Source organism: Gymnogyps californianus, chromosome 2 (assembly GCF_018139145.2).
Source record: "Gymnogyps californianus isolate 813 chromosome 2, ASM1813914v2, whole genome shotgun sequence".
Classification (NCBI taxonomy): Eukaryota; Metazoa; Chordata; class Aves; order Accipitriformes; family Cathartidae; genus Gymnogyps; species Gymnogyps californianus.
Window position 1 is genome coordinate 99588867 of NC_059472.1, and position 25580 is coordinate 99614446.

Genomic DNA, 25580 nt, shown 5'->3' on the forward strand with positions numbered 1-25580 from the left:
GGCCTACATGTTTCTGAAGTCAACAGAGGTGGCAGCATCTGGATGGTGGCCAAGGGAGAACAGGGGAGGAAGAGGGAACTAACATGTTTAATGACAGCACTGCATCAGTGAGGTTGGTGTTATCTCCATTTAACAAATGAAGAAACAGATGTGAAGTAAGTTGTCAATGCCTCGGAGTGCCACAGTAACTGAGCCAGCCTGTGACATAAGCCTCATGGTCATGTCTGTTTTGTAGCTGTTGGTACGGCTAGGTTTGGTCTGACACAGATTTATTTGTAAGAGAATTGGTATTCACAGCTGGTTCGGTTTTGGGAAGGGTGAATTTCTCTGGTCCTGTTCTCTGGTCCTTTTCTGTTTGGTGGTACCACTTCATGGCAACGATTACCAGGAACCTAACCTGACTTTTATGAAAGGCTGCCAGGATGTGGCGGGCCATGTGTAAATTGGTTTTAGGCTGTGTATCTGAGCAGAATCTAGCACCATTGGTGGTAGATCTTTTGAGACAAAGCTGATGACAATATATTTCTCAGATATACTTGAAAGATCCCCTAAAAAATAGCCTTGTGGAGCAGTGGGAGGCCATTATATTCTAGTCCATTGTCATGTTTGCTTGGTGTTTTCGCTTGGTCATGACAAAATGAAATGCTTGTCAGTGATGTTATTCCTCCCCTTCTACTGAGCCATGAGATGACTGTATGTCATTTGAGGCTAAAGGGGCATTTTTTCACTTTCTTTCAAGCATCTTTCTCAATAAGGCTCTGATGTGGCCTGATCTTCTATCCATTTGAAAGCAACTTCTTATCACTGCATCTGGTCCTTAGCAGTTAAAATACAGATTGGGCAACACAAATGCATGTTTCATTGGACTTTTGTTTTTCCCTGTAAACTGTGCCTATCATGTTTATCTCTAACAAATTAATAAATGGCTATTTCTGTGGTGTACTTTTTAAAAACTTCCCTTAATTGGAAAAGCCTCACATTTTTTTCCAAGTGAAGTGCAGATGCCTCCAAGCTAATTGCCAATAGACTTGATTAATCTAGTTTTAAGACCTGTTGAGAAATACTTGAGAGATTCCAGGAATTCGATTATCACACATTGAAAGCGACTGGCCCATTTTAGAGATTGAATATGCAGCAGTGCAGGTGTCATGACAATGATGAACATATTACTAAACGTTATGTAGATCAGTCATAAACACTGTGAGTAATGTTTTGGGGGTGGGGGTGTATTTATTTGAGTACACGATTAAATGCTGAGTGGGTCAGGTGGTTAAATTTAGAGTTCTGACATGAACTGTCTCACCGAAGGCAATAATAATAATACATATTCCATTTAAAACTACATGACTACTACATTGTCTTGTGTATGCACTCAAGAACAAGTAACATTTGTAAATGATAAGAAAGAAATGAAAGTTATGTCTTATTGAATAAAAAGTACATAAACACTGCCCAGAACTGAAATGAAAACTAAATGCCTATCTGTTGATCTGTTCTGAATCATAAGACACTCTGGAATGCCAACTGAAACGTTATGCTTTCTCTCCGTATACAGTCTTTTTTTTTTTCACCCCCTCAAATTTTGAGTTTGTAAAAAGGCTAAGGCTAAAAAAACCCCAAACCCAAACCAATACAGTTTTGAGGACAAATCTGGAAGAGAGATTTAACATTTTAAATCAGTCCTGAGGATTTTAAGATGGAAACCTGAGGTTTTCTTAATTTTTCTGAAATTGAAATTATCTTTCAAGTTATATGTTAGTAGGAAAGACCTTCTTGTTTTGGCAAGATGCCTTCAATCATTTCTTGTATTTTCGTATTTAATATAGATCATGCCCTAGTACTGGTTAAGAAATACTGTAGATCCATTTTTTTCCCTTTCCACAATTTAAAGATAAATACCCTTACTTATCCTGTATCAACTGCTGCACAGTGGCTAGCAGCAATATCTGTAGCATTTGACAGGAAAACAGGCCAGCGCTTTCCGCTTCTTTCTGCTTCCTAGCCATCCCTCCATGTTTCTTAATAAAACTACCTGTTCAATTTTGTCACGTCACATATGTGGTTTCCTTTTATGCTTTTGCATCCAAACCAATGAGGCTGCGTTTAGGGAGCTGAAGAGCTGCATGCAGATGGGAGATGAGCAAGGTAATGGAACATGTCAAGGTACTTGAAAAAGCAATATGTAGGAATGATTGAGATCCATCTTTTGTCTCTGGTACAGAGATTTATCTGAAAATGGCTTTGAATAGAAACATAAGATTTCACAGTGAGAGGGATATAGTACCTTTGTCACATCATTACCTAGCAACATAATACTGAAATAATACTTTGAACTCATTCTTACGTTAAAATGCAGAACTGTTATGGTCCCTTTCCAGATTAAATACATTGCCAAACAGACTTTTTTTTTTTTTTTGGTCGGTACATTAAAAATCCCCTCTGTACAATATACTTTGGGAAAAAAAAAAAGTTGAAGTTAGGACAGCATGTAGGAGAAGTGTTGAAATGAAGAATCCATGAATAGCCTGAACGCAATTTTCTGTTCCTGGGGCTCACAGCTGACCATAGAAAACACTTTTGAAGACTAGAGGAAGTGTTTATTACTGAAGAAGGAATTTTTTATGTTATTAGTTTGTGCATTCCTGGATTGGGCTTTTCAGTGGTTTTTTAAAGATTCTTCCCTCATGTTACAACAACACTTTCAACAAAGCCTTAGCTCCAGGAGAGGGATGTGTACTTAGGACTTATACAGATATTTGCCTAAATCGTAATCTTTCGTACAAGTCCTGCAAGATAAAAAAGAAATGCATATATGTTGCATGATAATTTGATCCAAGTACTTTACAGGTCTTAATGTACTAGATACTTGAGTAGCATTTTGTGAAGTAGGTAAATGGATTTTGACCTTATTTTATTAAATAGAGGAAGATGATGGCCTGACAGACAAAAACAGCATAAGAGGAAAAATATTCTTGCCCCAAAATGCTTAGACAGCAAATTATTTGAAAAAAGTGTCATTATACATTATGAATGTCAGGCAGAGAAAAAATTACTTGTAGTACTCTTTCCACTGAAGTTGACAGTAGCCCAGCAGGAGCAAAACGTGCTTGGCAAAGTTAGATCAGCACCAAAACCTTCTGTTAGGTGTACAGAGTTTTACTGGTGGAATTACATTATCACGTTTGAATTGGTCCTTCTTGCTTGATTGCATCAGGATTTTGTTATGTATCCCAGAACACAGATATGTACATGGCATAGTTGCTCATTGGGGAAAATCTGAGTAAACTGAATGTAACTGATTATGGTACACTTGCAGGTATGGAAGTTAAAATTCCTTGTGTTGGTGTCTACCATTTATTTGAGGGGTGAATGTAATGGAGCCAAACCTCCAATTTCATCTGTGGTCAGCAGGATTCAAACCTGTCCAGCAAGACCTCAGTAGATTTTTAGTCTGTTGCCTCTGCCTTGACTATGTGACACATTCATGGAAACCTTGCTGTGCTGGTAGGAAGGTCACCACTGATGACCTGCTCTGGCCATGGAGAGTAAGATGATGGTATGACTATCATTGTAAGCTGCAGGTCCTGTGGTGCGGCCTCTCCAGCCAGTGACTGCTCTCCGTGCTTGTAAGTCACCGCACTGCGGGAAATTGGTGGAGGAGTGTAGCCCAAGGGTGCTGAGACCTGGTGATTTCTTGGATGTCAAGATTAAGATCCTTTCAAGGAACTCTTAATGCCACAGAAGGCTGAGTATCTTGATCTTACCTTCACTTTGTAGAGCAATTAAGTAGCATATGTAGTGTGTGGAGTTTTCCTAGCTGAGATACTGCTGATTTTTGTAGACAAAATGCACGAAAAGTCTTACCATTTTATGTCTGTATAATGTATTCTCCACAGTGTGGGAGGACACGCTGCTGAGAAGGTCAGTCATGATTCATTACATAGACATTGAATCCTCTTTTCATCACGTTTGCAGCTTGTACATCTTTTCAGATATTTTTATTTGCCACTTTTCAAGTAAGTAGCTAAACTAGTAGCTAAGCTGTAAATAATAGTAAAACCCCTCTAAAAACAGTCTTACTGTTAAAGTGAAGGCATATTTTAAAATTTTAGTGATTTTCCACTGTCTCTTCTTTCCTGCTAACTTGTGAAAGATGAAATCAGAAGTTGACATCTTCATTCATGTACAGACTTAGGTAAAAAGCTTAATCCTTCAGTGGTAAACGTTAAAGGCTTCCTTCGAGTTTCCCAGCACCTTTAAATCCTTCCATCAGCTTCTTGAATTGCACCCACAGCACATTCTCCAAGCACAGAAAATCAAGGCAAAAGATTTAGTACCTGTAAAAACTATTTAACAGGGAGGTTTTCTGTGAAACATATGAAGATCCATGGCACTACACAGACCTATTATAAAATCTCTCCAAGTCACCCTCTGAAAGCACAGCACCCTCTAAAAGTATCGCAGAAGGCTCTGGTTGCTCACCTATCCTCACCTACAAACAAGCAGTCAGCTAGAAGAGAAGGAGAATCCAGATGCATTAGCAATCCTCAGAAACCTCTGTTCTCCTGGCTTGGTACCCCTAACGATTTAGATACTGCATATTGAAACTGATTGCAAAATCCATACTGTGGATCGAAACTCCTTAAGAGCTTCATGCCCATCCTTGCACGGAAGGGTAATTGTCAGTGCTCTGAGCTTCTGTCCTGGAAGTCTAAATTAAGAACAAGCCTCTGGGCTGCTGCTAGGCCTGCAGTAACTTCTCAGGCTTTGTCCTCCCTCTGTAACTGGCTGACCTGAGCTGCCCCCAGAATAGAAATCCACAGTACCATGCTGTCAAAACAAATTACTAAATATCAGGCAGCACCACAGAGGAGACAGAAGCCAGGATCTTAGCGAAAGTAAAAGGTTGCTCTCCCATGCTTGCTGAGGAATTAAGGGAAACTAAATGCTTTGGCGGGAGGGAAACATTCCCCCTTCCCCAAATGCTGCCCTGAGACTTGATCCAGAAAGTAATCAGGTCTCCCATGAGGAGAGGGAGCGAGATGTAAGGAGGCTCTGCTGGAGCATCACCCATGTATCAAAGAAGTGCACCCAACACACTGCAGCGTGTGCAGGCTTTGGGGAAGGAACTCAGAGGGCAGAATTTTCTGTTTGCATCGTTCATGGTGGAGGCTGGGTACAGGCACAAACCAGGGAGGAAATTTGTGCAGGGAAGTGAGCACTTGATACCCTGTTTCTCCTGTGTTACAGTCTGAATTGTGGGCAATGCCAGGTGCTTAATGAATGTGGGGCTGCAGGAGCAGGTCACCCACAGTCTCCATCCGCATCAGTAATGGCACTGGGAGCCACCCTGGGCTCTGGGGACACTTTTTTTGGCTTTCCCTGTGTCACCTGCTGCCACTGCCCAGACCATGGTGGCAGCAGATGTGGGCAGGGCCCCGGCAGCTCCGGTGTCTCTAGGGTACCTGCTCCCAGGCACCACCATGGTTATGTACCTGCTTCTGCTTACTGCTCTGTGGAGGAGCTGCATGTGCTAGTGGGGTGATTTGATCCGGTGGTTAAACTGACTTTTTATAAGCACTGTGCCTAGATGCCTTTGGGAGAGGTAGGCAAGGAGATGGGACAGGGCACTGAGACTGCTGTTTGAATAATAAAAGAATAGCTCCTGGTTAATCTGGGCTGATATTCCCTAGGGAGCTACTACTGCCTTCAGTTAACTGACATGATTTCTTTTTTGCTCTTCACCTGTGAGTCTCCCTCACCTCCCACATACTGCTTGCACCATCAATTCCTTACAGCCTGCTCTGCTGCTTTCTTATAGGGGTGCGTGCTGGATCTGAATCTATTAGTGCTTAATGAGCTAGATATTTAAAGCTTACCATTTAGGTTATACCCCTATGTTCTTCTAAACGAATACACTTCAAATATTTACAAATCAAAAGTAAGCCCATTTGAAATGCCACTAAGTTAAGCTGATTCTACTTGCTTGAACTAATATCTCTGTATAGTTCATCAGAATTAACCAAAACATGTGGATGTAGACATTTCAGTAGAGAGACAGACAGAATAATAAGGAAACCTCATTTCCATTTGTAAAACTCCTAATCATCCTGACATTTAAGAGGGTACCAGTTTTCCAATAAAATACCAATGAGGAAATTTCTTTAATCAGAGCACAATATGCAAGGCCTTCTCAGAACAGTCCAAACTAACACAGACTTCAGTGTTAAATGCCTATAAATACTGGAAAAACAGTTTGTGAAGAGTCTTTACCAGAGCTGATGCTCTGAAAGGCTGTGATTTCCCCATAAGCCACCTAGTAGCTTTTGAACTCAGTGCCTGTTCTGAAAGTTGGCAGAGAGACAGAGGTCTCAAAGACCTTATGCTTTGACATATTTCTTGAAAACTGATGGGGCAATAAGGGAAGAAGCCAGCAGTACTGAAGAGGAGGAGGAGAGGTTTATCACGTGGGCATGAAATACAAATCTGGAGGGAACAAAGCTGCATTAGTCCTGCTGCTTGTAAAATATGTTGGTTTTCATTTACAATAAACAATGCAAGCTGATACCAAAATCTGCTAGAAATCCATGTTTTGTTATTTTGTTAACAATGATTTGCAATTTACTGTATGCTCTGTCATTATTTTGAGGAGACTTCGTTGTTTTGTTTGATTTAGAAGTGAGCTCACTTACCTGTGCAGTTTGGAGATCCAATTCAAGCACTGTTATTTGGTCCATTGCACCAGTTTTATGCCATGATTTCATTGAAGACTCTATAATATGTGTTAAAAAGACAAGCTGAATATATTTGAAACTGGCACGCCAAATAAAATGTGGGGATAACAGAGGGCTTTTTTTCCTTGGAGGGGGGAGGCCTGCCATTTTTGTGTAATGAGACAATTTGGAAATTTTCATAAGGTGGCCTCCATGCTAGAAATGGACTTTGAACTCCTGCTCAATAGAATAGAGGCTGGTGATAAATCATGGTAAACCATGGAAATTACATGACCTATGGGGGGGGGGTTGGGGGGGAGCACGGAGGAAGAACTGATAGCTGCACATCTTCTAGGGCAGATTGTAACCTCCTAACCAGGTTATAAACCCCCTTCCCCTTTTATGCAGCTGAGAACAGTAGTCTCTTTCTTGTAAATGAGGTCTCCTACCATGGAGACTGCTGGCTGAGAGTCTGAATTAAGAACACAGGAGGAAAGACAAAAAAGCGAAGCCTGTTTAATTAGGATGAAAGATACTCCCCCCCTAAATCCTCCAATCCCAGTTTAGCAGAGCGTAGGGGTTGTTAGTGCTGAAAGGTCTGACTTGCTGACTTGGGTAAATGCAATGCTCGACAGATGAAGTCATGCATAATTAATTGTTCTTGGTTGCATTCTTTCCAATGTAATGACTTGTAGCATTCACGCTTATAATAATTGATGTTTTCTGTGTGCTGGAGCTTCAGGACAGCCAATTAAGGCAGTGGAGGTGGTAGCTGTGCAGCATTTCTAGCATCTGTGTGTTACCAACATGTGGGCTATAACTTTTTTTTTTCTTTACTTGTTTCTAGTGCCTAAAACAGTACATGCAGCTGGCAATTCAAGAAGGTTGTGGTTCTCCTATCACGTGTCCAGACATGGTATGCTTGAACCATGGGACTCTACAAGAAGCAGAGGTATCAACACTTTTTTCTTTCTCTTTTTTTTTTAACATAAACCCCCTAAACTTCTTTATCTACATAATAAATATGATCATACACTTTTTCCTCCCTTTAATTACCTTTAATGAGCTTTTGGCAAGAAGCCTGACTGACAAGAGGAACTAGAAACAAACAGATGTTTTTTGAGAGTTTTGCTCCTTTTTCCCTCCCTCTATGCCTTGAGGAAAGGCTTACTTGGCATCCGGACAACCTCTGAATTACCCATGCAGGTGACTTAACCAGAATACCCTGTATCCCAGAATTGCTGAGCCTCCATTAGCACTGTCAGTTAAATCAGATTTGATTTGACTGCAAACACTGAAATTCTTGCGCCTCTCTTAACTCAAGAGCAAGAACTCAAACTGATGGTACGCAAGGCCAGAATTTCTCCGTATATGTTTATACTGGGCTGCAACAACAAATTTGCAGTCCAATATAAACACGCAAGACTCTGTATAGTTATATGGAAAGAAAGGTATCTGCACAGCACTGGGTGGAAGTAGGTTTTAAGAGATACAAAAAGTGTCTTCATTCCCAAGGCAGATATGGGAGAGGTTGAGAGCTCAGAAGCTAAATGAGGTTTAGGCAGAGCTGTTTGCACATCTGGCACGTGCACAATCTCCCAGAGTAACTGGAAGGTTCCGTTTGAAAGTTGGAGGTGGAGAAACTGGAGGGAAAATTGCTCCTCAGACCTTCTTGCACCGCTTGGGACAATGAGGTTCAAGAGGGCTTTAGATGGTCCCTACCAGGCTGCCTGATGGCCTCCCAGCAATGCTCAAGCAGCCTCCTGCCTGGCTTGGGGCTGGTGTAAAGTTTCTGAATTGGGCTTAGTGCCAAACCCATGACATGGGGAAGAGCTTTTGGCAGTGTGGCTGGAACCCTCATACGTGCCAGCTGTTCTGTGCATCTAGAAGGCCACGGAAAACTGCGGGCAAATCTGATGTTGCCCTGCGGCTATTCTTGCTTGCTTGCTTTGTGAGCCAGGTAGGCCCCTGCTGGGCCTGAGAACACAAGCAGGAAAAAAAACAAACCAGGAAAAAAGGGTGGCTAAGGGATTTTGGCTGGTTTTGTGGATTCTCTCTGCATTTGTTTGCAGGGACAAAATCAAGAAGAATCAGATCTCCATCCCTGAACTGAAGAAAAGCAGCTTATCTTCTGGGTTCCCTTGAGTCCTATGTATACAGATGACATAACTGTGGTAGAAGTATATAATCCTATTCAAATGCAATCAGTGGCAGTGCAATTCCCAACACCAAAAATGCCTTTTTCTCCAGAAAAAAATCAAGATCTCCTCTCCAGCATACATTGGAAATGCCATGCTTAGCTGAATCAGGGCCCGGGAGTTGCAGCTGTGTTTGTTATGGCATGCAGGCATATGGTGGAGCTTTTTTTTGGCTGAATCCAGCTATTGTGGAAAGTAGCCAGCGGTTTCCCTTCCTCCTTTCTTCTGCATAGATACAGAGAGGGCATAGCAATGTCCCTCCCACCCATCGCACCAGATTGGAGGCAACTAGCCGTTATTGAAAATGCGTTTTTTAAAGAAAATTAACAAATAGTAGGAAGAATTCTGCTCTGTTAAGCTAGGGTTATGATGCTATAGGAATTATAGAGATATATTTCCCCTTAGTACAGCAGGAGGGCACTCCAGGGCATATATTAATGGACCATTAGCTTAATCTTTGGGGGTTTTTTGGGCTAAAGGCAGAATGACTAAACAGCCCAAACGTGCATTAGTGTCCTGTGGATGAATGAATGTTCTGACGCTCCCTTTTGGCAATGTGCTTGAAACACAGACCTTCCGCTTGAAAAGCAAACAGGCCCCCAACCTGGTTAAAATGAACTGCTTATGTATTTTACAAAATACCTATTTCTTTAAGGAAGAAAAGCCCCCAAAACCCCAGGAACAATAGAAAGAATAGATTGTCTCTGTTAATAATCTGAAAGATTCATACGTAAACTACAGATTATGTAAGAGCACTCTGTATTCTTTTTTCTTCTCTATAAAGGCTGTTCCATGTGAAAATGTGGCCTTTAAAAGCTATTATTTAAAAAACAGAACCTTATTCAGATGGTAGAGAATGTGCTTAAATATGGCTATTGTTTGGCATGGAAGTACTATTTAGAATTACAGTTTATTCATTACACACTCTGACACGCCTGGTGTCAAAGTATGAGCCTTCTCACCTCTGGAGTGTCTGGATGTTTGGTCTCTGGCTTCTGGCAGGAAAAGGTTCCTCACCAGGACAGTGCCGTGAGGAATGACATGTTGCCTGTACTGGGGGCGGGGGGCGGAAATTTGTCTTCTTTTCTCCCCTGTGTTAGCATCAGGGTTTTGAAAAAGTGTATTTTTCATGTCATGTCCATTTCAGACTCTGCTGTGACTGACGTTTACCGGGTACCGTTACAGTTTGGAGACAAAATAGCAATTCAAACTGTCTTTGTCATGGACATGGTGTTAAATTGGTTCCTATACTTTGGGCTAAATTATGTCTAATTATGTTAGCTAATGCGGTTGTTTTGTTTGCTTTTTAAATGCCTTTTGCCCTAGCCTGCACAAGGGAGAAAAGGTGAATTTAGGCATAATTTGAAGTGAAGGAAAGCCTTGTCATTGACTTCAGTGCATTTTGGATTGAGCTCTCTTCAATAAGGAAACTGAACAATTAATAACAAAGCTTATAAGCAATTTATAACACATTATAGCTATGAAAGTTCCTCTACTTCCCTCTCTCAAGGTCCTTATTCAAGGTGTGTAACATTTCTTCAGTGCTTTCCAGTGACGTATTTGTCTTCATTGTGAATTAAGTCTGTTTTATCTTCTTGGTAAAATTCTTCAGAGTTTATCTAGTTTGGTACTAAGTTATGAGAGCCTTTTCACAGCTTGTGCCTTGATTCTGAGACACGTGCTTCTTGTGTTGCTTTTGGGGGTGGAAGGGGGCAAAAACTCTAGTTAACACTTTAAACAGGGAACAGGATTTCTTCTTGTATGTCTTATGAAGAAATGAGCAAGTGTGAGTAGTAGGAATGTGTGTCTCGGAAACGAATATTTCATCAGCGTTTGGGGAGTAAACTGCTTATTCATAGAGTATAGGAGATGTTGGGAGTTAAGGCTTTGCTTTTGGTCTTTGTGTCTTTCTGGACCTCAGAAGAAAATGTTCCAGGTTTTTATTCTTAAAAAAAATCAATTTAAAAGTCATTTGAACTAGAAAATTGTACTTTTCAGTACTTTGAAAATATGTTTTCTGAAACCCGTCTGTTTGGTGGGTTTTTTTTTTTTTTTTACTTTAACAAAATCTAGTTGAAACTGGTACGTTCCCCAGCAGTTTTTTTGTTTTGACAAGTAGTGCATTCAAACAGAAGGAATTGTTCCACTGGAGTGCTTGAAATCAAGTGCAATCCTGGGTCATATCTTGACCTGTTACATCAAGATAGCAGCTGCTTGTAGTATAGCTGGTTTTAAGTAGAAATAAATGGGTGTTGGTGGTGGGAAGGCAATGGTTTTGGCTACAGACTCTGTTTCAAATAGCTGGTTACACAAAAAAATGGAAAGTTTAAAAGCAATCTTGTTAAACAAGATGTTTGTCCTTTCAAGCTCTAATAGTACAATAAACAAAGATGATTTGGATTCCTTCCTGGAAGCAGAAGGTAGAAGGAACATCTTATGTTAATGCAGTTCTCTTTAACCATGCAGACTTCTGTCTAGAATATTCCTGTCTCTCTTGGGAATTTGCTCCATTGATTTAATTGGACCAGTTAATATCCCTAATCTAAATAAGGGGTAATTTATCATGGTTTGAAATGGTTTTGCTTGGTGCAAGTCCAGTCACCGGTGTAAGCTATGAATCAGGGTAAGTCTCAACTGCGTACACGGATTTCTAAGGCAATAGTCACTTGGATAATGTCTAGGGGATGGTGCTTTGCTATTTCTGATTCCTGTATTGTTTTGAAGCTTGTAACATTGATGCCAATGATCCATGTATACATAATCTAATTTGGATTAAAACCATGCAGCAGGCAGTAAAGGAGATCCTGATTTGGGCTCTCCTTTTGCCTCTTAAGTTTGACAAGGAGAATTACCCTTTTGCATGCAGTGGAGATTCTGCTTATTGTCCCTCCAGCTGTGTAAATCCATGATCTACACCAGTGCTAACCTAACAGAGAGTTGTCAGCGCTTTGTAAAGTGATGCTGAAATGGGACAGTGACCCAGATCTTAGAATTCTTAATTGCATTATGTTCTATACATAGCTGAACAAAAATACCATTGGGAGTCAGTTTAAAATACCAGTTTTATTTTTAATTTGAAAATTGGTTTGCGTTTTGCTAGGGGTGATTGAAATGGTAAAATGAGGAGGAAGGTGAGAAAATGTTGCAGGCCAACGTATCTTTTTCAGGGTCAAAATTAAAATTTTTATTCTTATTATTTACTCATTTTTAAATAAATCCAAGGGGTGCACATGAGAAAGTCTTTAATTTTGTTTTTGTTTGTCACTAAATAAGAGAAGAACTCCTTAATGGAGAAAATGAATAATTTAATATTTCATGATGACTCTAGTGGGCATGGTAGCTGATGAAGAAAGGTGTGGGTGTAATTTCTAACAATAAAGAGATTGAACTCCCATACCCCTTTCAAAAGCAAACCACAGCCCAAGTTAGAACTATTTTGCACTCCTTGCAAAACTAGACAGTGCCTCTGTGAGTAGGACTTTCGCAGAGGTGGGCAATGCAACACTTTGCAAGTGGCCCAAGTTGCTGCTGCCAGTGCAGGATCTGCCCTTGCTGTGTATCTGCTAAAGCGAGAAAGGGAGAAGCACTTGTCCTGGTGAACTTCCCTCCCTCGGCATTATCGAGGTTTGATTCATATGGGTGTGAAAGGAAGTAAGATCTATTCAGTTTTCTTGATTGCCTCCTTGCATCTCCCTTGAAAGCCTGAGAATAGGTGGAGTAGTGATTTTCCCTTTCCACTGTGGTAGCCAGTGTTTAAAAACAGGGGAGTTGTTCTTCCTTGGCTCCTGGTTGTGCACTGCCTGGGTTACAAGGAACAGTCTGCCCCTGTGTAAACTGAACCCAATTATTTCAAACCCTTTCATTTTCCTTCCTTTGCTCTTTTGTCTCGCATAGTAACGACGCCCCCGGTTATTGTACCATGTTGGGCAATCTTTTTGGACACTTGGCAGGGGTCCAGCTGGAGCCTTTTGTGGTAGCGAGCCTTCAAAATTTTGCTTCTTTTCCATGGATATTTTTACTTCAGGTGAAAGCTGCTGTTCTTAGCGAGATCTCTCATGTGTTCTTTGCTCTATAACAAGAGTATTTTAACTGCAGACGTTGCTTACAGAGTATAGTAAACCAGAAAACTTATTTCAACTCCCAACAGTCTGATAAGTCTCAAATCAACATCTTTTCAGGAGAGGAGAGTCCTTGCCTCTCATTTTCTTCATAGGTTTTTATTGTAACCTTAACCCAGTATTAAAAAAAAAAAAGCCCAAAAACTTGTCCTGTAGCATTTCTTGCTGCATTGAATAATTTCATAGCCTAGAACAAGAAACATCTGCTTTCTGACGTGCTCATGGTCTTTCTCTTTTGGCCCTTTGCCATCTGCCGGGTTGCTGGTTTGCTTCCTCCCCAGATCTCCATCCTCTGTCCAGCCCAGGGGTGTGTGCGGTTGTGCTGGAGAGGAGGTGTTTGGGATGGACTCCCGGGTGGGGCTGGAGAAGTTGTATGAAGATGAACGTTTAGACTCTGATGCCAAGTAGGAGGAGATAAACACCTAATCCCCTTACCATGCTTATGGCTGTCCTTCTCCATTAAGTGTAAATGAGATTAAAAGTTCACTGAGGAAAGGATTTGCTGTTTTTTAGGGGGACCTGATACTCACGTTTCATTTTTTTTTCAATTGAGTTTGCACATACAGCTTTGATGTGGCACTGAATTCAGGCAGCAGCAGATTGTGCATTCCTTTCCTCATACCTAAAGACACTGAATCTGTGAGAGGCTTCGGCTCAGCACCTCTCAGGTTGACCTCCATGTGGGTGCTATCAGGAGCTGGTCTTTCAAAGCCTGGGGGAGTCAGTGGCAGAGGTGATGGGCTGCGTGTGTTCAACGCCCGGAGCTGCATTCAGGGAGGGGGGAGCTGAGCTGTGAAGAGGATATGTAGGAAGAAGAGTGGGGCTGGGTGAAACTGGTGGGGAAGGCTAGCATGGTAAGATCAGGTTTTCAATAGGAGAAAGGGAAGCTTCCAGCACTGGCTCTGCTTGCTATTGGAATCTGCAATAAAATTCCTAACTCTGCTCCCACTGTAATCAAAAAGGCCGATTTTTAATACATGGGAAGTTCTGGGCTCAATAGAACTGCTCTTGAAAAACTGTTTGTTAAAAGCAAAAGCAAGCACAGAAAGACCCCAGACAACTAAACAATTCAGTCAAGTGGCTCTTACAGCATTGAGACTCGCTGTTTTAATTTAGTCGTAATGAAGGAAAATTTAAAGTGGTTGCCAATGCTCACCCAGCTAGAGAAAAGCAAATGACTCTTTTTTTTTTTTCCAAACTCTATTTAGATTTGAAGCTGCCCTGGGGAGGAGTGGGCAATACTGAAATGATGTGTCTTGTGGGTTTTATATAGCTTTGTTGGTTGGCTTCATTCTTTGCTGAAGCTGCTGAACTTCACTCTTTTTTCCCTGTTTGATTAAGTTGTTATTTGTTTTCCAAGAGTGTTTCAGCTGACTTCTGATGAACAGGTGAAGAGTTTCCCAGGAAGCTCTCTGTGTCTTACAGTCATATTAATGTAATATTTTTTAGCCATGCAAATACTTTCATATTAAAAATAGTTTACACCCTGAATTCAGAAACTGAATGAGGACAGTACTTTGACCCAGGGCTGACTTACTTGACTAAGAATATGCTTTGTAAATATTTGTTGGTGTTTCCCATTTTGATATTAAATCCTTTGATTTCTTCAACTATAAGTCTTTTAAGCATCTTTAAACACTTAAATCTTGACATCAGTTGGATTATTTTTTGTATGACATTGGTTTAGGTCAAATAAATGATCCAAACATCATCTTCAAAATGCAATTTTAATTCCAATTGATTTGAGATCTTAATAAAGCAATTTCATATTTTATAATATACAAATGGATATATTATTTTCTTTTTTCCGTCTATGAAAGCAAATGTATTCACAGCATGATATTGAATATATATTGAATTTTTTTGTCTTTGTATTTCTTCTCATGAGTGCCGTGTCACACAACCCATAAGGATAGCAAGGGCCAGTGTCCACTTCACTGAGGGCAAAATTTTGCCTTTTACAGTAATCAGAAGGACTGTGGTGGGATACTGGATGTGAGAACTGAGAGCCCTTCACTTTGAAGCTGTCAGTTCTACACTGTCTCACAGTGCTTCAAATGATCAGGTCTTGTATTAGTCTATGTTTATTTTCAGTAAGAGAGAAAGACATTTTCAGTGCTGGTACAATATTAAGAATGAATCAAATAAAGAGAATGATCTCAGATTCTGAGTCCAACAAACATGGCTTCTGGAGTGTCTGTGAAGTTTCTTTTGAACCCCTCCTTACCCTGTATCCAGGTTTGCTTATTAGTTTTAAATAGGGTACTTGGTTGTCTTACGTAGACTGTTAATTGGAGATTAGAGCATTTAGCCTTTTAGGCTGCTAGTTTAATTATGTTAATGTGTAAAATGTATCAGCAAAGCCTGTTTGTCTATGCCAACTAAATTCGTTAACTTCAGTCCAGTTCCCAGTGGGCTGGTGTGTGTCTAAGGCAAATTCCAACAGCAATGGCATTTAACTATCTCAACCCAAACCCCATGAAGTGAATAAAAAATGGAAACCAGACTAGCTTTTAAGTTCCTGAGAGCTAAGTGACCCCTGCCATTAAGACTGGGAGACATGAATGAGGAACCATTCATTTGAGCTGTATTCTTGTGCATGAACAACATGCTGCAGTCTCCAAGGCTGGCAAGCTGTCACCCTTCGTTACATTAAACCAACATGAAATAAAACTGAGAAGCCCGAGGTAAATACAGAATCCACAGAGAAGGCTTTCCTATGGATGGTGAGAAAGACGTGGGCTGAACTACTGGGCTGTGTGGCTGAAATAGGAGAGGTCAACAACTACTTTAAGTTTTGAAGAAGGAAGTCAAAGTACGGAGGAACGTGGTGGTCAGAGCAAGCAAGAAAAGAAGGTGGATTTGAGAGCCAGCTCAGGAGAGCAGGCATGTAGAACAGGGTGCTTATTAATTTTTTTCAAGTCTGTGTTTCTAATGCTTTTTCTGTATGTTTGTTTATCATTTCAGATTGCCTGTTTGGTGCCTGTTGACCAGTTTCAGTTATACAGAAGGCTGAAGTTTGAACGAGGTGTGAACCTTTTGGTTTCTATTACGTTCCTTTTTAAAGTGTCAGTGGAGGCAGCAGTATTACATACTGCAAAGACAAAGCCTGTTGGGTGAGTTAAGGAAGAGACAGAGAATATATCTTTGTTTTGAAATAGTTTAAGAGCAATCACTAGGCCTGACTGTGCTCCACAGACAAATTTGAAATTATTTCAGTGGAGCAGAATCAACAGAGTGGCATCTTACTGAAATACCACGCTTTTACTCAAGCTTGTGGGCAACACTCTCAGATTGTGTGCCTGAGGCTCCATCATTCTTCCCACAGCATGCTCATCCTGGGTCCCTGAGGTGGTGGTTGTACTGGTAGAACTAGACAAGGTACTAGAGGCTGGTGCAGGGTGCATACAGTCCTTTCATACATCCATAGGGATCTTCACAACTTCTGGGCAAGACAAACCCTGCAGCGTGATGGGGATTTTTGCAAACATCCATGCAAGAGAGCTTTTCTTATGTAGAAGCCTCATGTGTGTTCATCTAGTATATTTTATTTTTTCCTGAGGGATAATTGGACCCCTCATTACTGAGTAAGGCCTATTAGTAAAGAAGTTTGAAACTGAAGGTCTTACTGGGCCCAAGCTTTCCTATGCCAGAGGATAGCCTTCTGCTTCAGGAGATGGTTCCTTGCCAAGGCTGAAGAAGAAACTTGCTAGTCAGAAAGATGAGGTCCCATGCTGGTTTTAAAGACTGACACCAACTTGAAAGTCTCAGCTGGAAGTTGCAGTGTTTTTCAAAGAACTCACTCCCGTGGTAGCTTGCAGGGTAGTTTATCTGGGACTGATCTGCCCTGCCTCTGCCTGTTTTCAAACTTCCCTTGAAAGACTGTATTTGTGTTCTTGCTTTGCATGCATGCTTAGATGCAGATGGATTGGGAATGTGTATGAAAATGCAGAGATTTGTAAAAGTTAGGCACAATAATGCACTTGAAAAGATGGTCAGATAGAAGAATATATGGGTTTTTATAGAATCTCATTTGACATGAGTCATGGTGAATGACCACGAAGTAAAAAAACTGCAAAATGAGTATACCCAAGTATGCCCCAGAGTTCATGGGCAGATGCAGATTGTAGCTATGATTTGCAGGCACTCAGGCCAAAAAAGAAAAAAAATCCCAAACTCTGTTTTCATTTTTTATTTCTTTCTCCTATTTACCTTCTTCTTGTTTATCTTTAATTCCTTAGGAAGTCCCTCCAGTTCATAAGCCAAGCAGTGGCTTGTCTACAGCCCTAGACAGTAGAAATCAGAGCTTGTTAAATCACTATGTTAAAGGGTTAAGAAAGAGAGACATTCTTGCAATACTTTAATCTGTTTTATATAAAATCTTTTTTTAACTGAAGACTGTGAAACTAATGATTTCCTGGTATCTCTTCCTCTATAACTAGCCAAAGCTGAACTCATGATCTTTTGTCCAACTCCCTGTTACATCTCTGGGTTTTTTTTACTGCCTCTCACGCACAGAAGCCTGAAACTTGTCTATTTTTTAAATTTTCTTTCTTGCCTAAGTCTCACAAATTCTTCTCCACCTCCACTACCCCTCTTCATTATGTTTCTAAGATCTGTCCTTTCTCCTTTGTGATGAGTAAAACTGGCATCCAAGTGGCAGGCTTAAACATAGCCTTTTTGCCTTGCCTATTGGACCCAGCAATAAATCCAGCTTACTGATGCCTGAGAACAATGATTCCTGCTAACTAAAGCTCTGACCTGGACACCAGCACTAATCCTAACCCCAGCCTATCCTGGATTTAGTGCTGCCCCCAAGGCTGGCCTTTTTGGACTCATCAGTTGGACTTGTCTTATTAGCTTCTGCTGGCCTGAAGCTCTGTTCTCAGACCTGACCCTAACCTGGCAAAGCCTGCCTGCCCTGACCAATGCCAACGCAGGCCTGACAATCTTTTTCTGGAACTAGCAATAAACCTTGCTGATGGCACCTACTGGGGTCAAATTCTGATCCGGAATCTGCCCAGGGACTCCCAGCAGCTGAGTTCTGTTGTGTGCCTTGTGTCTGTGTCAGCCTTAGTGCAACCTAGCCCTTTTCAGACCTAGCGCTATGGAAAACCCAGGCTGCTACTGCCCTCTCCTCCCTTAAAACAGGCAGGTACTAGGGTGTCCTTCATGACTTTTGCTCTGATAAACAAAGCCCTTTATTCAAACCCTTCAGCTTCCTATATTTAGACCCTTCTTCTCTCAGCTTTATTCTGTTGAGATATGAGCTCTTTGCTTCAGCACCCCCTTTGCTTTACTAGAAATGCTAGAAATAAATAATGAGCTTCTTGGGTAACTCGAAAGACTTGCTCTTGCTCTGTAGTCTTTGCTTACCAGTCTTCAAGTGATTGGTAAAGCCAATGCTTCTCACCCTTCCAGACATTTTCCATCGTGAGACAAATTTTGAGGAAAATTTTGAAGACCTGAGGAAGGACTTACACATCCAAAAGCTATTTTCCCCATCCCCCATCTGTGCTAGCTATTTGAATAAAATAGATTTCCTCTCCATTTCCTTGGTTTTTTTTTAAAAATGGACAAATAATATTGGATGAAAAAGTAGTGAAAAGTAATTGTCATACAATTGTATATCTATAGACACTTGCTTAGTTTAATAAGGAATGCACTGAAAATATGCTATTCTCTTGTGTTTTTTGTGTTCTTAGAACGCAAATGTTTTCAGGCTTAACACAAACTTTCTTACATATCTGTAACTTCTCTGCATCCAGTCAGGACCTAGCCACAGAGCTTCCGTGCAGCATATTTTAATAGAAGAAACAGGAATTGCTCTGTCTGTTTAGGATGGGGTTGAGGTGGTCATCAGAAGTAACGAAATAGAGGAATAGGATGTGGTTAGGACATATGCATTATATTTCTATTTCTGTGACAATTGCCCAATAGGCTGAGTGGTAGATGATGAGAACCTCCATTTTGTGCCTCACCGAACAGTAGTCCGTTTTAAAAGGAGGTGTTCCTAATGTCCTGCGAAAGGCATAGGCTCATCCTTTCAGTGAGTACCCCTCCTGAGCCAGAAATTCTCCTTTCTTCACGGTGCTGCATTTCCCCCGTCTGTCTCCCACATCTCACCTGCTTGCTCATGCGTTTTGTGAAAACTGGCCAGATCCCTGCCTAGTACTGGCACTGTTTGGGACGGCTTTCCTCCTGAGAGTGGAGCGAGTGCGGCTGAACTGGCTGTGGGGAAGCAGGGGAAAGGCTTGGGAGAGAAATGGACCTAACTAAAAGATGGAGCAGCTTGTCAGAGCAATATGATAGCCTCTTTCTTTTTTTTGGCGGCTCCTTTTTAGTGTTTTCTGGTTTCACTTGTACTCCATGGTAAGCAAACTGTATGAGACAGCGCGGATTGCAAAACACCATCTGTAGGTTCTTTGTAAAATGGAGAAAGTGGAGAGGAGGGAGTTTCATCTCATGCATTACATCTTGCTGCAACAAATGTGTAAAAATCAATAAGATTTACAACCCAACTCCCCTCCTCCCAGTGATGTCAAAACCAGACATCCTGTCTTTCATCCAAAAACAGGATAGGAGAATTTAGGTTTCCAAAGTTGAGCATGTTAAGCAGCTATCTGCAGGAACTGCATTTTATCTCATTTTAACTGCTGTTTATCAACAGAAAGCATACAGAACCTACTGTGTGAAGACTTAAATGCAATAGCCAGTACTAGGCCATGGTCTTACCCAGTTCAGAGTTTCTTTTAAGTCTCTTTTAAGAGAGGGAAGCTACAGAAATAACAAGTTCTCAGTCAGGACACTACTTTTTAAAAGTATATAAAAATGTAAAATGGCTTGTACTGCCCGTCCATGTGTCTCTCTTCTCCCTACAAATGAATCTGCAAACTATTTTGTTCTGGCTTTCATTGAGTAGAAAGCAAAATGTTTGCTTGTTTTGGGGGCAAAGGAAGCACGTGTAAGAGAATAAGAGGAAAGAATGCAATTAGATTCATGAAGTGGCTGGAGGTAGATGGTACAGGTGTTTTGCTGGCACTGCCTAAATTATAGATGACAGCTTTTGCCATGGATGTAGCAATTCTCCACATCTGTCAGAGCACTCTGACACAGACTTAAAAATTACCTGAAGTCAGAGCATTGTGTACCTGTGTGTCCTGCAGCCAGCAGAGAGGATGATCATCCTTACGTGGTTCCTCACTGTAAGTGTCCTGGACAAACGGGAGGGAGGGATGGCTTTAAACAAACTGGAAGTTTTCAAGGTGAACAGAGAGGTTTAGCATACTGGGAAAGAACTGAGTTTCTAGTGCACGTTAGGTTATGAGGTTTGTGGGATGTCCTTCTCCCCAGGTGTTCACGCATGTGTATCTAAATGCTTGAGAGCTTGGGGGAGAGTTTTACTACTTTGAACACGTTTCTAGTTGTACAGTTTCTGGTCTCTGGGTATCTGGACACTGAACTGATATCACTGTTTTTCATGCTGACTAGAGCATCTGCTAGATATCCATCCACCAGCCCCCTTCACTGTGGGCTACTAGCAACCTCCTGCAGAGGAGCAGTGCAGGCAGGGGGGCGTGCATAGGAGGAAGTGCCTTCAACTGTTTCAGCAAAATTTGCCAGTGAACATAAGTCTGGGGCCCTTGTGCAGCCTTTTTTTTCAAGTGGGACAATATTTGATCTGCTGGAGGTACAGAAGAACATTGTACTGGCTTTTGACATCTCACAGTCAGGGGTGTCCACTTGTTCCTGAGACATCCCCTCCATCTATTTATTTTCAGTGGTGGTACCAGAGAGATCCCAGGAAAGGAGGAGAGGCAGATAGCTCCTGCAGGTACAACAGCCCTTTTCTAAGGAGGCTCTGCAGGGTGGGAGTGTTTGGCTGCACCTCATGGACTTGAGTCAGTAGAAAGTGCACACACAATGGGCACCCTTAACAGTGAACATGTTTCAGCTGGGTTTCTATTGCAAGCCCAGATTCCTTGAATAAAGGTTGGGGAGCGAGAGGAAGAATCAACATTTATCATTCTCTGCCATGTGGTGATGTCTGTAACTCAACGTCTCCACCCCAAATCTTGCCTTGACTATTGTTGTAATCTGATACCTGACAAATAATGATCATATAATAAAGTGAATATTAATTGGAATTTGTAGATAGAGGGGAGGAAATAAGGCATGCAAAGTGACTTGACATTAATTTAATGAGAGTCCTTCTGCTATTTACGTGAAAGATACTGCATGGCTTGCAGACGTGGAAGATGTGGAATGGCCTAATATCGTAAGACACACGCTTCTCAGCAAGCAGCACTTATGTTCGTCTTTTGTACTTCCCTATAAAGGCAAAGAATATGTCCCATGTCATGTATTGCCATTCTTGCAATGCTTCCAGTGCAACTGCCTTAGCAGAGCACAACTGCAGACCTGCCTAAAGAAGAGGAGTAGGCCCAAATGCCCATGGGCATGGGCGCAGAGTGCTTCAGCTTTTCCACCCACATGCAGAATTGGGTCTTGTGTACCTAGACACATGTTGCTGGAATGAGAAGGGGACTGTACAAAGTTTTATTTCTCTCTCTGTTATGTTTCAGAAGTCCACTTGGACCCCCAGAGAACATGGTGCCCTGCAGCTGACTGCCAAACCGTGTGCCATATTGCACTGAGTGAGTCAGGAGCACCAGTGCCAGTGGAGTGCCCGGCTTGCTGCCTGACGTTCTGCTCCTCTTGCAAGGAGGCATGGCACCCACAGCGCCTATGCCAGGAAAACCAAACTACTGCAGTACCAACTGAGCAGGGGTAAGAGGGGAACCCACAGAGGCAACATGGTGTTTCAGTTCCTTTTGGCACGGGGTGCTAGCTCTGTGCCTCGTATGAGTTTCATGGAATGGCTTCCTTCTAACATCTCAGGTGCATCTCTGAGACTTTCCATCTCTCCTGGTGTTTCCTAAATATAATCCGAGTCTAAATATTAGTTTAAATGATACATTTTATTTTTTAATACTTAATATTATTTGGGTACTTACCAAACTTGTGATGCCACTGACACTTCTGAAAGGTGAAGCCCTCCAGGGCTTTGAATCTGCCTAAAGGCTTTGTTTGCCTGCTAGAATTATGACTTATGCCCATGCAAAAAATCGAATACACTAATATTCCGGGATCCAAACTTTGCTTATACTATGATTAAGAAATCACCCCTGCTTAATATTTATAGGATCCCTGCATAACCAAATCTTAACTCTTACACAGAGTGGGCATAAAATGTCCCATTTGGTGTGAGAAATCTGATTTATGCTCATTTTGCATAGGTGTAAACAACCTACGGATAAGGTTTCATAAGGCATTCATCTACAGAAAGAAAACACTTTTGTGTTTAAATTATATTATGTCTGTGGCCATCCATCTTTGTTTTCAGGATCAGATTAAGTTCAGTCATGTGTGATCAAAGTTTTCTATCATTTTTTGCAAGAAATGAAAGACTTACTTAAAATCCAAGCATTCTGCTTGCTAGAGACTTCATCGAATAGGAGTTGCCAAAGAGCTCTCACCATAATTTTTCTTCTCCAGGTCTGATCTTTGGATTTGGTGGAGTTTAAGGCTATTTTGGTCAGGCAGGGACAGTGCTGTAAATTGCATAATCCAGTCCTATTAAATGAATGGTGCAAGCTGTCTTACAAAGTGCTGATTTTTAATGCTATAGGTGATACATTTGTGGGTATAGTGAGTGTTGGTTTTATGTAGCATAAAAGACCAAGGGAATGGAGTTTCACTTTTACCTGATCTTACACCTAGTAGTGAGTATACTTCAGTGTATTGTACTGAATATAACAAGCTTCACACATTAAGTGCATTAAGGCAACATTAGATGCTCTCTGAAATAAGCACAGTACACATTAGGCAGTGGAGCTGAATATCAACAGCTCTATTCACATTTCACTTTAATATTTCCCTTCTCTTCTAGATCGCTTATTGGAACGGAGACAGAGGCACCAATTAAGCAGTGCCCAGTTTGTCGGATCTATATTGAGCGAAACGAGGGCTGTGCTCAGATGATGTGCAAGAACTGCAAGCACACGTTTTGCTGGTATTGTCTACAGAATTTGGATGTAAGTGCTGCAGAAAAAAACAGCTAGATAAGGGGTAATGGGGTTGGGGTTAGTCTGAGGCCCTGTACAAGCTCTTCACCAACTCATTGATATCCTAGCGTACGTCTTGGCTCAGTTCAGCTTCTCACTTCATTTCTTTCTTCTCATTCATCCAGTGCTTTTATTTATATCAACATTCTTTTTCTATAAAGGATTATAGCCATGTCTGTGGGTCCCATGCTAGTTCTTTGAGGGAAATGGGACAGACCGGTTGCTTTCTGGAGGTCCATTCCAGCACTACCTTTCTCTGATTCCCTCTTTCAGTGCAGTAAAAATAGTTTGATTGAGAGCCAGGAAGTAAGTGTCTTCCACCTGCTCCAACTGCAAGGGTCGCAGTCTGTCCAAAAAATGGTATGGTACTGGGTGAAGGGGGTTGTTTCATGGGCAGGTGCATTAAGAGCTCATATGGACTAGCTATCCTTTACTAGTCCATCTCTAGTGCCATGTTTGCTGAAGCGAATGATTGGTTAGTAGGCTTGAGGATAAAAATGTTGGATTATGAACATGGATTATGAAGTGCAGGTTGCTAGTTATTTCTCAAGTGATACCAACTAGTCTCAACTCATATGGACTTCAAGCTTCCTAGCAGGATTAAGAGTACAGGAAGTAATGTGCTCATGTATGTGACAGCTTCCCTTTTTGGCACAGTCATCAGTAACAACTGTGGGAGCGTGGAAAGGACTTTACCAGCACTTGAAATAAAATGTTAGATGCTGTATGGTTTTTCTTTTCTTCTTTTTTGTATTCCACAGCCAGCAAACAATGAGACTTCCTCATTCTTCATCCTTCCTTTTCTCAGCATGCTAAACAGGTTTTGCTTAGCGTTATGTCCCATTTCTGTGTGTGTGAGCGTGCTTTTTCAACATGACTCTTACAGTTTGCCTCAGAATACATACAGTACACAATGATTGCTTAACACCGTGCTGAACTGGAAGACTGTCAGATTCTCACAGACTCTGCAGATATGCCCTTACCAAGTTTTTGCCAGTTCAAAGGAGAAAGAAAAAAGAAACTGTAGTTGTGTGATTCAAACGTGGTTTTTCTAAATGAGCAGGGTTACAGGAGCTCCAGGTGTAGCTGAAGGTAATACCTGCAGAGTCAAAGAGTAGGGCTGAAAAATGGAAAGAGGAAGCAGCGTCAGGTTACAGCGCAGCTGGCTAGGGGAGGGTAATGCAGGGCATTAGTCACCTTCTGAAGAAAAAATGGATAATTTAATAAGTATTACTGGGAAAAGAGAAAGGAAACAGGGATTTCCTAGTTCTTAAATTTTCCTGTTAAGCCTAGGAAGAAAATTACTATAAAGTGTAGGGACAGCAGGAGAACAGAAGGTAGAAGTACCTCAGGAAGATGATCCCTCAGATTGCTAGCTTTCAGAAATATCTGTTGTTTACAGGCCCCTTTATCATCACCAAATTACAGACTGGATCCTTGTACAGTAGGTGCAACACATATGCTTATGGTTTTAAAAGTGGGGGAGGAAAGACGCTATACAATAGCTCAGGTCCCAAACACACCACACTTTTTGAAACTGCAAGAAGTTTCTCTAGATAATTATTTGGAAGACAGGTGAACTTGTCTGCTGGCAGCTGGTAATTTTAAAGCAGTGTCAGCAAAGTTGTATTTCCAGTCCAGTCTTGAACCTCTCCCTGCAGTACTGTAACCTGCTCTTACAGCTTCTCCTTTTGTTTTTCAGAACGATATCTTCTTAAGACATTACGACAGAGGCCCTTGCAGGAACAAGCTGGGCCACTCGCGTGCTTCGGTGATGTGGAACAGAACGCAGGTGTGTTCCTAGTCAGCTGAGAAAAGCTCTCACGCATGCATGAAGCAAAGAGATTTTACCCTTCACTGAAGGATCAAGAGGATTATTTTCATGTCTTTATCTATTTTTTGTGACCTATGCTGTGCTTATGCATGCACATGTGTATTTTATTTTCCACATTAGCTAAATACATATTTTTCCCCACCATGTCTTTCAGGTTGTGGGAATCCTCGTTGGACTAGGTATCATAGCATTGGTGACCTCTCCCTTGCTGCTCGTGGCATCTCCATGCATCATCTGCTGCATTTGCAAATCTTGCCGAAGCAAAAAGAAAAAACACGGCCCACCAACGACCTAAAACTCTGTGTCTGTTTGAGCCTCCATCTGTACAGCATATGTATGTGAGAAAGCACAATGGTTGTATTTTGGTGCCATACCTACCAAATAATACTCCCTTTTTTGCCAATTCTTGGATTAAGTGCCTATTCTTTACAGGCTACTCTAGCAAGTCCCAGTGTGGGAAAAGTCTAGATAATTGTGCAGTACATATGGTATAAGTTTTTGTTTTATAAAAGGAAAACGGGACACCATTCAGTAGTTCATACCCTTAAATATGAGCCACCTTTTGAGACTGCTAGAACTTTACCATCTTC

General features: G+C 41.4%; 1 protein-coding gene across 1 annotated transcript in view; it reads left to right on the top strand.

Annotated features, from left to right (window-relative positions):
* Nucleotides 1-25370, top strand: part of RNF144B (ring finger protein 144B) — a 30836-nt gene extending 5466 nt beyond the window's left edge. The window contains exons 2-7 of the mRNA XM_050891302.1: nucleotides 7561-7665; nucleotides 15997-16057; nucleotides 21615-21819; nucleotides 22982-23126; nucleotides 24859-24948; nucleotides 25145-25370. Of these exons, the coding sequence (XP_050747259.1) occupies nucleotides 7561-7665; nucleotides 15997-16057; nucleotides 21615-21819; nucleotides 22982-23126; nucleotides 24859-24948; nucleotides 25145-25285 (747 nt within the window). The 3' untranslated portion in view covers nucleotides 25286-25370. The remainder of the gene's footprint in view (nucleotides 1-7560; nucleotides 7666-15996; nucleotides 16058-21614; nucleotides 21820-22981; nucleotides 23127-24858; nucleotides 24949-25144) is intronic.
* The last annotated feature ends 210 nt before the right edge of the window (nucleotides 25371-25580 follow it).